Source organism: Lipophrys pholis (assembly GCF_963383615.2).
Source record: "Lipophrys pholis genome assembly, chromosome: 10".
Taxonomy (NCBI): Eukaryota; Metazoa; Chordata; class Actinopteri; order Blenniiformes; family Blenniidae; genus Lipophrys; species Lipophrys pholis.
In genome coordinates this window covers 908,111-921,600 of record NC_137640.1, presented here as the reverse complement: position 1 = coordinate 921,600, position 13,490 = coordinate 908,111, and the positions used below count along the sequence as shown (strand labels likewise).

Here is a 13,490-nt window from a genome sequence, read left to right as displayed (position 1 = left end):
ATTAAAACATCATTCAGGCTCCAACTCATCCCAACAGCAGCAGAACCGGTACCGCCCAGTCAGCAGATATTCAGCCTGAAGGCCTAAACAGTGAGTTTACCTCAGTGACCCGATAAAGCGACCCGCCATGTGGAGGAGTACCAGGGGAAAACCTCGACCACATCAGGTTCACATCAGCACTACAAGGAAATACTTCCAACATGGTCGTCACTATGTCTGCGTACTTCAAGGCCGGACCAGAACTGAATGCAGTATTTTGAGTTTATTTTTCCTTCTTCACACAGCAGGGGGTCTTGTGTTCCTGCAGCAGTGGATGAAACAGGCGCTCGGCCGGTTCCAGCCGGTCAGAACCAACGCTTCACTCTGCCGCCGCCACGATGGAGGCGTGTCTACTGCTTCCTGTCGGGGAGGGAAGCGCTACCACCGCACTGTTCAAAGCCTCATCGTGGTACCTTACAAAGTACAGTACACAGTAGTACAACATGCTGGTAAACATCGAGAGCATGGAAGCTAGTGGGCGAGGACCTAATGATGTCAGAACGGGATTATTTTTACCGTCTACACACAAGAAATACAAAAATCAAAGTTTTCCAGAATTGGTACAAATGTTAAACATTGTCTGGGCAGTTGGGAAAACTAGAACTACACTCGGTAGAGCGCCGACCCCTGGTCACCATGGAAACCAATAGATTACAGGTTATTGATCCACCACTGCTTCCATCATCTGTCCAGCTCGTTTGAATTACTTCATCAAATCACTTTTGACACTGATGTTCACCCTTTTTACAATTTCTGTCTGACCCGACCCCCGACCCCTGACCTTTGACCCCCAACCCCTAACCCGGGTAATGATGTCACTGCATCACGTGACCTATCAGAGGAGAGAGAACTGAACTGAACATTTTGACGTTGGTTTGACATCAGATTAAAACGTTTGTCCTCTTTGTGACCTTTGACCCAATCGCTCTCAATCTTCCACAGAACCATCTGTGGAAAACTTCATGAAATTCGGATCAATAGTTTTTCTAAAAAGTTGGTAAAATAGATCAAAACAAACCAATAAATAAATGTTTGTTGGTGAAGTTTTGAGTTTTAAAAACCAAACTAGTGGCCAATAGATTTCTAAAAGCAGTTTGTTTCTTTAACCCATCGCCACGACTCCACAGAGACAAACACCAAGGTACATTGGCAAATTGTTTATTTTGTGTACGACAAGTATAGAAAACTGAAGAAATGAGAGAATGGATCTTATTTACAAGCAGAGGTGTTGAGGGCCGGAGGGCGTCATGCTGAGGGGTCCGCCGCCGCCTGGAGGGGGCAAGAAGAGTTCACCAGCCATCTTCAAACAGTTCCTTTGCACATAAAAGTCAAAGTCTTTGACGGGATTGAGACGGACAGATTCCTGCAGAACCAAACATCGTGGTTCCATCGACCAGTGAAATCTTGCTGTAATAAGCTTTACATCCTGAAAGTGTTTCTTTGTTGTGGTAGTACACGGTGTACTCATGAAACTGTCTAGAATTCTGCAAGCTCAAACAATTAGTCCTGAAAATGACCACAATCTCAACAGGAAGTCAATTTTAATGAAACATTCTGGAGCAAAATGTCCAAATAAACTGCTAGAATCCCTGTATCAGCAGGCTGGTTCTGGTTCTGGTTCTGGCCTGATGTTTGACCTGATGGTGTAATAAAGTGAGACGAGCCACAGCATAGCGCCACCTGCTGGCAGGCTGTCTGCTCACTCAGGCGTGTAAACAGTTAAAACCTCTCTGTCCACTCTGATCGGGTCCCATCGCTTTAGGTTCTGCTGCACACATATTCTAGAGGCTTTCAACAAACCGGACACTATTTTGTCGTCTTTTTCAAAACTTGATCGTCTAAACGACTCGCTGTGCACGTTCCCAATAGACCCCCCCCCCCCCCCCCGAGGCTTGATCTACTAGGAACTATACGGTATTCCCTCTGGTCCTGATTCTTAGTTCTGATCAGTGTCGACACTCACCTTGTGTGTGGTTTCCTCCTGGACTCCGCCGCCGCCTCCAGAGTCGGAGCTGCGATTATCCGCCGCTCCACGTTTGGCTCTTTTAGCGTGAGTGAGGTTGAGCGGCGTGTCGGAGGCCTTCTGCTCAGACAGAAGCACAGGAAGCACACTGGTCTCAGAAAGCACAGAGTCACAGTGTACATCTACACATGCATGTAGAATAATGGGAAGTTTAGTTTGGTGTCAGTAGACGAGCAGAACGCCGCAGCGCCAGAGGAAATAACCTTTTTTCTGACGAGGTGGGAGATGTCCGACACGGTTTTGGAGGACGAGGCGCTCTCAGAGGAAGGTTGTGCTTTCACAGGGACCTGAAACGGTTTTTAAAACAGGATGAGCTGGATTGTTTTGTGGACGTGGCAGTGAGACGTCAGAACTCAGCCAGGTGTCTCTCCTCACCTGGCTGCTGGTCGGAAACGCTGCCGACGAAGACGCGGCGCCGTCTTCACACGGGAACGCCGACGAAGTCGAGGCTCCGCCCTGCAGGCACCGAGAGACGAAGGCTGCAGTGACTCGTTTCACAAGCTCATGTTGAAACCATCAAACTCTACAGGGGGTCTGCAACCTGCGGCTCCTCTGCGTGTATTTATTGGCTCGTACGTATGAATTTGACCACATTAACCCGAATAGCATGAAATTTTCAGGGATTTGTCGTCATGAAGGACCAATCCATGAGATTAAGACGTTAACGACCAAACGTTTCTGAATAAATCCCAAAAAACTGTGAAAAAACTTTCCCATACAAAGTGGATGAGGCTCCTCATGGAGGAGCTCAAAGGAGATCAGCGGCTGTTGCCATGGAGACGCTCCCTGCTCGGAGTCTCACAGTGATGTAGCTACCTGACAGTTAGCACTGATATGGGCTAACGGCTATAATGCTAGCGATGCTAACTCGGTTCCACAAACAAAAGTGGCATTGGTGAAGGTCTGCGCTCTACCGAGTGTAGCTCTAGTTTAGTTTGCATTCCACACCCATTTTTAAAAGCGGCGTCGTCCCCAAACCAAAAACCGCTAAAACAGACAGAATATAGACGGATTTTCTAAAAACTGAGAAAATAGGTAAAACTGCAAAAAAAACTGTCAAACTAAAATGTATTCAAATTCTTCATATCGATTTTTTGGGGAAAGAAAAAAATTCTTAAATAGAAAAAAATTATAAAGGAGAAAAAAAAAAATACTATTAGAGCTCAAACTGCTCCAACGATTAGTTCAGATTAACATAAACAGCAAAATAGATATAGAAGCAAAATCTCAAAAAAAATGGCCACAAAAACTAAAAATAGATCTAAATCGTAGGAACGGCTCAAAATGAATGTAACCTCAGCTTTATATATCTTTATATAGCTTTATATAGCTCAGCTTTATATAACTTTATATAGCTCAGCTTTATACAGCTTTATATAACTTTATATAGCTCAGCTTTATACAGCTTTATATAACTTTATATAGCTCAGCTTTATATAACTTTATATAGCTCAGCTTTATACAGCTTTATATAACTTTATACAGCTCAGCTTTATATAACTTTATATAGCTCAGCTTTATATAGCTTTATATAACTTTATACAGCTCAGCTTTATATAACTTTATACAGCTCAGCTTTATATAACTTTATATAGCTCAGCTTTATACAGCTTTATATAACTTTATACAGCTCAGCTTTATATAACTTTATATAGCTCAGCTTTATATAACTTTATATAGCTCAGCTTTATATAACTTTATATAGCTCAGCTTTATACAGCTTTTCTTAAGGTGGGTTGTTCCTTCTTAATTTCAGAGGAACTGTTTTGAGGCTCCAGACAATTAGAAGTGCAAAATCCTGACAATGTCTGATTTGGTGCTGAAGGTTGCAGAGCCCTGCAGTGGACAATAGGTGGCGCCCTCACCAGAGTCTGCTGGATGGCCTGGGAGGCGGCGCTCGCCGTCCTCTGGCTCTCCTTGGCGTCTTCCACCTTTTCTCTGATGTCGGGCAGAAGCAGCTTCAGTTCTTCCAGTTCGTTCTTCTCCTTCGTGGCGCCGTCGCTTCCTTCTGCGGCGTCGATCATCTCCTGCAGCATGGCTACGGCCACAAAAACCCGGCGGGTCAAACACTTTGCATCATGTTGTGGAAACCGTTCGTCCACTGCAGGTCTGGATGCTCAATTCACATTTTTCACTGGAAACGATTTCTCTGCCTGATCGTTATGTAAACGTTAAACCCGGTGTGCCTGATCGGACCCGAGGGTTCCAGCTCCAGAGTCCAGAAGACGCTGCTGACAGAACTAAGTACGGCCGCCACGCCGCTCAGCACCAGGGTTGCCAGATGTGACTCACTGTTTCAGCCCAAACAAGGTAAAACCCAAACACCTCAATAAAAACCAGCCCCAATCTCAGCCTGTGTAGGAATCATGTTAAAACCTTAAAACTATTATATGTGTAATAAAGAACACGTCATAAACACACAGCTGAACTAAATAAAGTAAAAAGAGAGTTTGGGTCCTCAACTGGGGGATACCCTCCATATCTGGCAACACAGGTCAGCCTGTAGATTCATTTTCCAGAGGTTGTTAAATAAGAGCGACAGAATCTAGACAGCATGAGGAGGAAAGAAGAAGAGGAGGAGGGAGAAGAGAGCACAGCTTTTATTCTGGCGGAGCCGCTTCCTCTTATCAGAGACGTCAGTCACACGTCGATGACGAAGCAGTCGATGTAGATAAACATCAGAATTGGTTCCACATATGATGGAGGCCTGGGACTGGAGGGGAACATCAGAACTGGAGCTTTAACATGGAAACACTTTGACCTGAGTCACTGTGAGCAGAACTTCAGAACCGGATCTCGGTTCCTGCAGTGAGAACCAGGTCTTACCAGGTCTTTCAAACACCTGCTGTCCAGTTAAATTCACCCGAGAGAAGAAAGAAGTCCTCACCCATCCGGGCCTCGATGACCTTGATGGAGCTGCTGTAGTGCTGGATGGCCTGGCTGTACTGCCCCATGAGGCAGAAGGTGGTGGCCAGGTGGTAGTGGGTCTCAGCCAGCAGGCGGCTGTGGGGGGGCAGGTGCTTCAGCTGCAGGGACAGACACTCCTGGAAGTCCTCCAGCGCCTGCGGGTAGTTTCCTGCCGGAGGAAACACCATGTGACAAAGTCATTACGTCTGATTACAATAAAATCAAGGCTGATTCTCAATCAGTAACTTTATACTTTCCCACCAAAATCCTCAAACTCCCGTCGGTAAACGTGGTGAATGTGTACAAGTCTGCAGGTAGTATCTGTTGGTCAAATACTAAAAACTAAAACAAAGAAAACCTGCAGCTTTGATTAAACCTCTCGCTTGGTGTGAAGGGTGAGCAGGTTTGTAGCTCTGCGTTATGGAATAATGGTACAATATGTAATCATGGTACAATATGTAATAATATTTAATAATGGTACAATATGTAATCATGGTACAATATGTAATAATATTTAATCATGGTACAATATGTAATAATATGTAATCATGGTACATGATTACATATTGTGCCATTATTACATATTACATATTGTACCATTATGTAATAATGGTACAATATGTAATCATGCAATACATTTTCAACTCATTATTCCATAATACACCATTATTCCATATTGCGGCTCTGGAGTTTCAGCCGCGGCGGCTGCTGGTTTCTGCTCTGCTGGTTCCTGCTCTGCCGGTTCCTGCTCTGCTGGTTCCTGCTCTGCTGGTTCCTGCTCTGCTGGTTCCTGCTCTGCCGGTATCTGCTCTGCTGGTTCCTGCTCTGCTGGTTCCTGCTCTGCCGGTATCTGCTCTGCCGGTATCTGCTCTGCCGGTTCCTGCTCTGCCGGTTCCTGCTCTGCTGGTTTCTGCTCTGCTGGTTTCTGCTCTGCTGGTATCTGCTCTGCTGGTTCCTGCTCTGCCGGTATCTGCTCTGCTGGTATCTGCTCTGCTGGTTCCTGCTCTGCCGGTATCTGCTCTGCTGGTTCCTGCTCTGCCGGTATCTGCTCTGCTGGTATCTGCTCTGCTGGTTCCTGCTCTGCCGGTATCTGCTCTGCCGGTATCTGCTCTGCCGGTATCTGCTCTGTTGGTTTCTGCTCTGCTGGTTTCTGCTCTGCTGGTTTCCACCAATACGAGGGAGGAGTAACTGTCTTCATGTGATTAAGAGACTTTACTTCCCTGAGTGACTGAGGAGCCTTTAGCTCATATCAATGCTAACTAGTTAGCTCAGGTAGCTACGTCACCGTGAGACGCTGAGCAGGGAGCGTCTCCATGGCAACAGACGCTGATCTCCTCTGATCTCCTCTGATCTCATCCACTTTGTACGGGAACATTTTGGGGGATTTATTGGGAAACGTTTAGTCGCTAAGGTGCTGAAATCTAATGGACGGGTCCTCGAGGACAAAGCGTCCCTGAAGACTTCCCGGAATTCCTGTTAAGAGTTTTTAGGTGAGGTTGGTAAAGAAGAAGAAATAAAAACACGAAAACATTAACCTTCTCAGCCTAACGTTGGTAAGCCAAGGTAAGCACACACCTGACTCCGTGCTGACTTCTCCCAGCTTCAGGTAGGTCTGCGCCGCCATCAGCTGGTCGTCTTCACCTTCTCTCCTGCAGAGGGAACCAAGCATGGTGAGCAGGTCCTCCACCAGCCACACAAAGCCTCCGCCCGCTGCTCTTCACCTCTCGTAGATGACCTTCGCCACCTCCAGCATCTCCCAGGCCAACTGCAGATTCCCGACTTCATCCTCCTGGAAAAAGGTCAAAGCCATTTAGCCCTTTTTATTTTATTTTGAAGTTCCATTAAGTGCTTTTATTAAAGGGTCACTTTGTTTTGTCCATTTTCTTCTCCATCATCTTCATCCTCGTCGTCGTCATCATCTTCGTCATCGTCCTCTTCCTCTACCTCTTCGTCTGCCTCGTCTGGGTTTGAAGCCAGAAACAAATTGAAGTTAAGACATTTCAGAATAAGATGCTCCTACAGGTTGGATTGGACCTTTTACAGACGACCTGGAACAGATTTCAAAACCCCGACGTTATTGAAGCTGCAGCTCACGTCACACAAAGTTTCCAGAATCAGTTTTCTCCCTACACGAGGCTGACGGTTTCTCTCCGGGCTGCTGAGTCGGCGCTAACGGCTTCCTGAACATTTCTGGCTTTGCAGCATCGACATTTAAACACAATAGAGCGGAAAACAAACTGACGTATGGCGGCAACATGTCAGACCTCCAATGTCTCAGAGACGTTTTTCTTTTTCTTTTTAAAAAGGGATTAAAAGCAGATTTATAGATTCAGTACTGCTTAGACGCCTGCAGGGAAGCGTGAATTTAACATCTCCACCAGTGTCGCCCAACTCCATCCACTTCTAAACAGGAACCAGGATCCAGACAGCGCCACCTGCAGGATGGAACTTCTCCCCGGAACAAAAAGGAACCTTGACTGGAGACTGCACCTTTACAATGGACCTGAATTGATGCTCAGGTGGCAGATCAGCTTTAGCTGAGTCAGCGTTTTCCCCTTTGGCCGCTTCCTGACCGCTGGTCTCTCAGAAACCTCAACCTGCTGGTCCTCCTGCACTCTGCCTCTGTGAGGCGCTAATCAACAAACTGGAATCAATTCCACAAGAAATAAACTTATGAGTTTGAAATCGTGGCGCCCCAACCATCAATGTTATTGGCCGTCTCAGCAGCGGCGTTGCTGGGCTCCGCCTCCGGCTCCGTTTCCTCTGGGATCCTCTCCAGCGCATTGCCGAGGACGCCGTTCTCCATCCTGTCCACAACAGAAACAGGAAGATGAAGCTCAGTTTAACGACGGTCACTCTGGAGCTCAGAGCAGCATCTTCCCGTGTTTCAACACACCTGGCGAGCTCCAGGAGAGATTTCCCACACAGGAAGAACGCCTCACCACATTCATTAGCAATGTCCCCGTACCTGGCCGCCCTGTGGGGGTGGAGGGTGGGAGGAGGGGGGGGGGGGGGGGGTTCAGGTCAATCAATTAGAAAAGGAACAGTTAATCACTAATGGCGCTTTTCCACTAGTACCTGCTCGGCTTTATTAGTTTTCCAATTCAATATAGTTCGACCGTGGAGTCAAGTGGGCGGAGTCAAGTGGGCGGGGTCATCAGAGCTTTTCCCCGTCGGGTAATAATCCCCGATAGAATCAGTACCTCCTGAAGTGGAGCGGCTCTGTGTTGGATATCAGCTCAGATTATCAATATTACAAACTGTGGCTCGTTAGGATGGTGCTTCACTGTCCGGTGTTTCGGTTTCACTGGTGCCCCTGTTAACTGGTGACTTCTGCCAGCAGCAGCTGACGTCAAAATAAGACAAACAAACGCTACGATACTTTAAACTGTAATGAAATGTGGTTAAACAGCGTTCTCCGGGACAGCTACGGGTTCTGGTCGGGTTTTTAACATCTGCTGTGGAAAGGAGACGCTGGAGGAAGAAGGTCACCAGTTAACAGGGGAACCAGTTCTACAGCAACAGTACTTGGAACTAGGAAAGTACCAGGTACTAGGAAAGTACCAGGAAGCAGGACTAACACGTAGAGGAAAAGCCTGAAAGGCGAGTCGAGGAGGTACGAGTGGAAAAGTGACATAAAAGAGAAGCCGTCTTTCTTCAACGACTCCAAGAGGCAGTAAGACGACTCACAACATGCCGCAGGCATTCTGGAAGACGCCGACGGCAGAGACCACGTCTCGCATCACAAGATGGCGGTTCCCCGTGCCGATCAGCTTCTTCGCCTCTTCCATCACGTTGCCGGAGCTACAACGGAGGGAGACGGGAGACTCCTGTAAACGTTAAGACACACAGCAGCTGAACTTCCTCCCTACCTGGTGGAGACTCACCTGTCTGCTGAGGACGAGCACGGCTTCTCCTCCTCGCTGCAACAAGGCAGAGCTTCACTTTAACTCCAGCAAGAAGCTTTAGTCATAGAGCAGCTCAATGTAACGGACCAAAGTCCTTCACAATAAAATGAATACGGTGAAAGAAAATGTTCAGTGCTCAATTCACACTTTATGAAATCGATAAAAAAATACAAATAATAGAAATAAAAGTAAACAACATAGTTCAAACTAATAAAGGAGGAAACAGGTTTAGTATAAAAAACCTTATAGAACAAAACACCTAGAACATGGAGGACAAAGAGAACAGAGTTCTTAGATGTTCTTTAAAAACCAACTCAGGTTTCCTCAACAGAGACAAACTGCCAGGATATAACCTGGCTTAACTACATATAACCTGGTTTAACTACATATAACCTGGCTTAACTACATATAACCTGGCTTAACTACATATAACCTGGCTTAACTACATATAACCTGGCTTAACTACATATAACCTGGCTTAACTACATATAACCTGGTTTAACTACATATAACCTGGCTTAACTACATATAACCTGGCTTAACTACATATAACCTGGTTTAACTACATATAACCTGGCTTAACTACATATAACCTGGCTTAACTACATATAACCTGGCTTAATAACATTAAATATATAAATATAACCTGGCTTAACTACATATAACCTGGTTTAACTACATATAACCTGGCTTAACTACATATAACCTGGCTTAACTACATATAACCTGGTTTAACTACATATAACCTGGCTTAACTACATATAACCTGGTTTAACTACATATAACCTGGCTTAACTACATATAACCTGGCTTAACTACATATAACCTGGCTTAACTACATATAACCTGGCTTAACTACACATAACCTGGCTTAACTACATATAACCTGGCTTAACTACATATAACCTGGCTTAACTACATATAACCTGGTTTAACTACATATAACCTGGCTTAACTACACATAACCTGGCTTAACTACATATAACCTGGCTTAACAACATAAAACCTGGCTTAATAACATTAAATATATAAATATAACCTGGCTTAACAACATAAAACCTGGCTTAATAACATTAAATATATAAATATAACCTGGCTTAACTACACATAACCTGGCTTAACTACATATAACCTGGCTTAATAACATTAAATATATAAATATAACCTGGCTTAACAACATAAAACCTGGCTTAATAACATTAAATATATAAATATAACCTGGCTTAACTACACATAACCTGGCTTAACTACATAAAACCTGGCTTAATAACATTAAATATATAAATATAACCTGGCTTAATAACTTTTATAATAAATATAACCTGGCCTTATAACATTAAATATATAAATATAACCTGGCTTAATAACTTTTATAATAAATATAACCTGGCTTAATAACATTAAATATATAAATATAACCTGGCTTAATAACATTTAAATTAAATATAACCTGACTTAATAACATTAAATATATAAATATAACAAGGCGTAATAACATTTTAATTAAATTTAACCAGCCTTAATAACATTAACTAAATCTTAGCTTAATGACATTAGATATAAATATAAAACTCTAAGTGTCACTTTAAGTGTTGTTGTTCACCTTATAGTATGTTTACATTATTTGTGCACATTGGCAAAATTGCACAAATTATATAAATCTAAATATATTCAGAAAGATTCTTTGGCTTAAATTGTCTGTTTTCTTGTTGAGGCTGTTTTCATCAGGATTTAGTTTGATCGCTTTGTTCAGAAACTTTAATCTCAAAAATCAATATAAACAAGAATCAGGAAAAAATCCTCATGAATTTATTACAAAAAAAGGTGATATTTCTGCCGTATCGCCCGAATGTATAATATATATATATATATATATATATATATATATATGTATGTATAGCCAATCACAATCAAGGTAGGCCCTCCCTTTGACTCCTCCCCCAATTAGGCAGCTCTGCTCTGGCACATGGCACCACGAGAGGAAGTACTTCCTCCTCTTCCCAAGATGGGCATGTGTGGGCGGAGCCAGTCCAGCTCACACAGACACAGCAGATTCTGAATGCAGCTCCTATGATCCAATATTCAAATGAGGAAAATCAAGGAGGAGCTAGAAACTTAGAATACTGAAGGTTTCTGGACCGACCAGACCAGGAGGAGGAGGAGGAGGAGGTGAACAGGAGGAGGAGGAGGAGAACAGGAGGAACAGGAGGAGGAGGTGAACAGGAGGAGGAGGAGGAGAACAGGAGGAACAGGAGGAGGAGGTGAACAGGAGGAGGAGGAGAACAGGAGGAGGTGAACAGGAGGAGGAGGTGAACAGGAGGAGGAGAACAGGAGGAGAACAGGAGGAGGAGGAGAACAGGAGGAGGAGGTGAACAGGAGAACAGGAGGAGAAGTTTAAAGTTCAAAGAGTGATTTTGATGGTAAAGATAAATATATAAAATAATAGTTAGAAACATAAACACTGATGACACCGTCATACTTCCAGACTTGTGGTCAGAAGGCAGCAGATCCTGACACCTGGACCTTTGTTTTGTTTTGTTACGTGACCGTAAACATGAGCGGAGCATCTTCTACTGACCCAGCCGGCCGCCAGGTGAGTCCTGCTCACGAGCTACCCTGACTTGTGGCTCCGCCCCGGTGTGTTGTTGTTGTTGTTGTTAGCACCCTGCGCGAGCACGGCAGCAGCTGGTCGATCACCGACCTGACTGACGTCATATCGAGCAACTATCGCCGAACCGCATACGTGCGCGGCCACACGGTGACGTAGCGGACCGCTGCCTCGGGGCAGCGACGCGATTAGCCGCGCTGTGGAGCTACATGCTAGCCGCGCATCGCCGCGTCTGACGCCGACCTCTTACCTCTGGGAGCCGGACGTGGCGGGCTTTCCCCCGGGCATTCTCACCGGACGGAGGACACGGTGCGGAAACACTCAGCGGGGGGCGGGGGGGGGGTGGGGGGGCGTTCCGGGGTGAAAGGAGTCGCACCTGGACGTACTGAGGTTTTCGGTGAGCGCGGGTATATTTAGGCGAAGGGAGGGGTTTCTGCTTCCGCTTGAATTCAGACGCGGGAGAGTGTTCTTAAAGGGGCCGCGGCGCCGTGACGCGTTCACTGCCCGTAGGAAAACAGACCTTCTTAACCCAGACGTTTCGACTTGGAAGGAGGAGTGATGGCCAAATGGATCACTTTCTTTATTTTCTGACTCCACCTGATGGCGCTATGGGTTCGACGATGGAGGCTTCAAGCATTTGTTGAACAGACAGCGCCATCTAGTGGCTCTAGAAAATAAAGACAGTGGTTCACGAAGCTTCGTTTGGTCATCACTGTAGTGGACAGGGCTTCATTCATCATGAGTGGACCGATAAAATAGAGCTATAGCAATCTTTAAATTTAAACTTTAAGGGAGTCATCACTGGAAACCACATGTTTCCTTGCTAAGGTTGTAGAATCTTCCTTTATTGATCCCCAGCCACAAAGCACAGCGCTGTTTTTTGTTCTGGAATAATAAAAATAACAATCATGCATTTCATATATAGGCACCTTTCACACCTCTCAAGGTCGCCTCACAACAGTTACAAATACAACATAAAAAGCAATACAAGACAAACACAGGTAGTATCACTGAATTTATTATTATTTTTTCCTTGTAAATTTTAAGAATTGTTTTAAAGACAATGTGAGGGAGACTGGATGCTAAGACAATACCACCACTCCTTTAAAACAAAATTAAAAAGAGGGTGTAGATGATGAAAATGTCTATATTTTCAGCAAAGCAAACAATTACGACAGAAAACTAGTAAAGTTTCAACATAAAGCCAAAACAGCTCTCCTATAGCTCCTATCGCTGTTGCATTATGGGTGTTTTTAGAACCCCACCCTGACTGCATGGCTTTGAGGCTAGTTTGAAAGCAACGAGGGAGATTCAATTAGATTGTACTTTATTCATCCCACAATGAGGACATTTATTTATTACAGCAGCAGAGATGTAAAAAGAATCCAAATGTACAATATACCTTCTCCAGAAAAAGATAAACCCCCTGCAGTGAAACATATTGCAATATACACTATACCAGGGACGGAGTATGACTGTGGAGGTAAGTGTGCAAAATAAGTTAATATGTGCAAAACTATTTAAAGCCGCAGGTATGGAGGTAAGAAATAAAAAGGCACTGGAGGTATTTGGCAGTCGAGTAATTATTAACAGGAAAATGGAAATAAAAGGTCATTCATGTGACTGCTGCTGGGCTGAGGAGGGATCAGATTGTAAATACAAACTCTGAGTCTGTGGAACCACTGAAACTAAACCATCATCTTATTCAGGTTTTTACTCCAAGATCATCAGTTTGTATAGAAAATCCTCTCCCCAGAAGCACAAGCTAAGGACGTATGTGTGATGATGGTTATTTCTTTGTTCGATTATCGTTATTAAATCATCGATTTCACATGTTGACTCACCTCATCCAACTCAAGTCACAACTATTATATCAAGACATTTGAACCGAGGTCAGAGGTCAGGCCAGGTGACGCCACAGTCCAAAGAGGTTATGCTATTTATTTAAAATATTATTTTACAACATGAATAAATAAATTTAAAAAAACTTGACAAGAAGGGCACT

General features: G+C 44.4%; 2 protein-coding genes across 7 annotated transcripts in view; one reads left to right on the top strand and one right to left on the bottom strand.

Moving 5' to 3' along the window:
- Positions 1-1,180: 1,180 nt before the first annotated feature.
- LOC308116041 (nuclear autoantigenic sperm protein-like) lies at positions 1,181-11,954 on the bottom strand. Of its 6 annotated transcripts, none has more exons than XM_080474000.1 (14): positions 11,736-11,936; positions 8,857-8,892; positions 8,660-8,773; positions 7,866-7,946; positions 7,670-7,776; positions 6,836-6,930; positions 6,691-6,758; positions 6,545-6,618; positions 4,950-5,138; positions 3,928-4,100; positions 2,438-2,518; positions 2,266-2,349; positions 2,003-2,122; positions 1,181-1,352 (listed from the first exon to the last, which is right to left on the bottom strand). In XM_080474000.1, exons 1-14 carry the CDS (start codon positions 11,771-11,773, stop codon positions 1,329-1,331), a joined length of 1,284 nt encoding a protein of 427 aa, XP_080330126.1. In that variant the 5' UTR covers positions 11,774-11,936; the 3' UTR covers positions 1,181-1,328. The 6 variants fall into 6 exon arrangements, with proteins under 6 accessions (XP_080330126.1, XP_080330130.1, XP_080330128.1 ...); XM_080474004.1 differs by having other exon boundaries at positions 11,456-11,747; XM_080473999.1 differs by having other exon boundaries at positions 1,182-1,308.
- A 1,065-nt stretch (positions 11,955-13,019) lies between these two features.
- Positions 13,020-13,490, top strand: part of LOC308115497 (glypican-5-like) — a gene marked incomplete at both ends in the record, with an annotated part of 47,590 nt that continues 47,119 nt past the window's right edge. The window contains one exon of the mRNA XM_080473054.1: positions 13,020-13,025. Coding sequence (XP_080329180.1) covers positions 13,020-13,025 — 6 coding nt within the window. The remainder of the gene's footprint in view (positions 13,026-13,490) is intronic.